General features: G+C 36.5%; 1 protein-coding gene across 1 annotated transcript in view; it reads right to left on the minus strand.

Moving 5' to 3' along the window:
• The window catches only part of LOC101493662 (protein FAR-RED IMPAIRED RESPONSE 1-like), a 12412-nt gene extending 12221 nt beyond the window's left edge, over positions 1-191 (minus strand). Inside the window, exon 1 of the mRNA XM_004505789.1 lies at positions 18-191. Within this exon, the coding sequence (XP_004505846.1) occupies positions 18-191 (174 nt within the window). The remainder of the gene's footprint in view (positions 1-17) is intronic.
• Positions 192-463: the final 272 nt, after the last annotated feature.

Genomic DNA, 463 nt, shown 5'->3' on the forward strand with positions numbered 1-463 from the left:
CCACAGTCCATATGAGCGAACAAAGCAAAACCACAGTCCATATGAGCGAACAAAGCAAAACCACAGTCCATATGAGCGAACAAAGCAAAACCACAGTCCATATGAGCGAACAAAGCAAAACCACAGTCCATATGAGCGAACAAAGCAAAGCCACAGTCCATATGAGCGAACAAAGCAAAACCACAGTCCATATGAGCGAACAAAGCAAAATGCAGAAAAAATACAGTCCAAAGAGATGCAGAAAAAATCGAGGAAGAAGATGCAAAAGAAACTAATATAAAATGCAGTGTTTTAGCAAAAATATGACAACCCAATAACCATTTGATAAACCCCAAAATATATGAAATTCAGAAGCTTAAGACAAAAACTAATATACAATGTATTGTTTTGGAAAAAATATGTAAAGCCAACGAACTACCTCTTGTATTTGTGAAAGTTGAGTAATTGACTTCTCCAGATGCAA

The sequence above is a fragment of the Cicer arietinum genome, chromosome 5 (genome assembly GCF_000331145.2).
Source record: "Cicer arietinum cultivar CDC Frontier isolate Library 1 chromosome 5, Cicar.CDCFrontier_v2.0, whole genome shotgun sequence".
NCBI lineage: Eukaryota > Viridiplantae > Streptophyta > Magnoliopsida > Fabales > Fabaceae > Cicer > Cicer arietinum.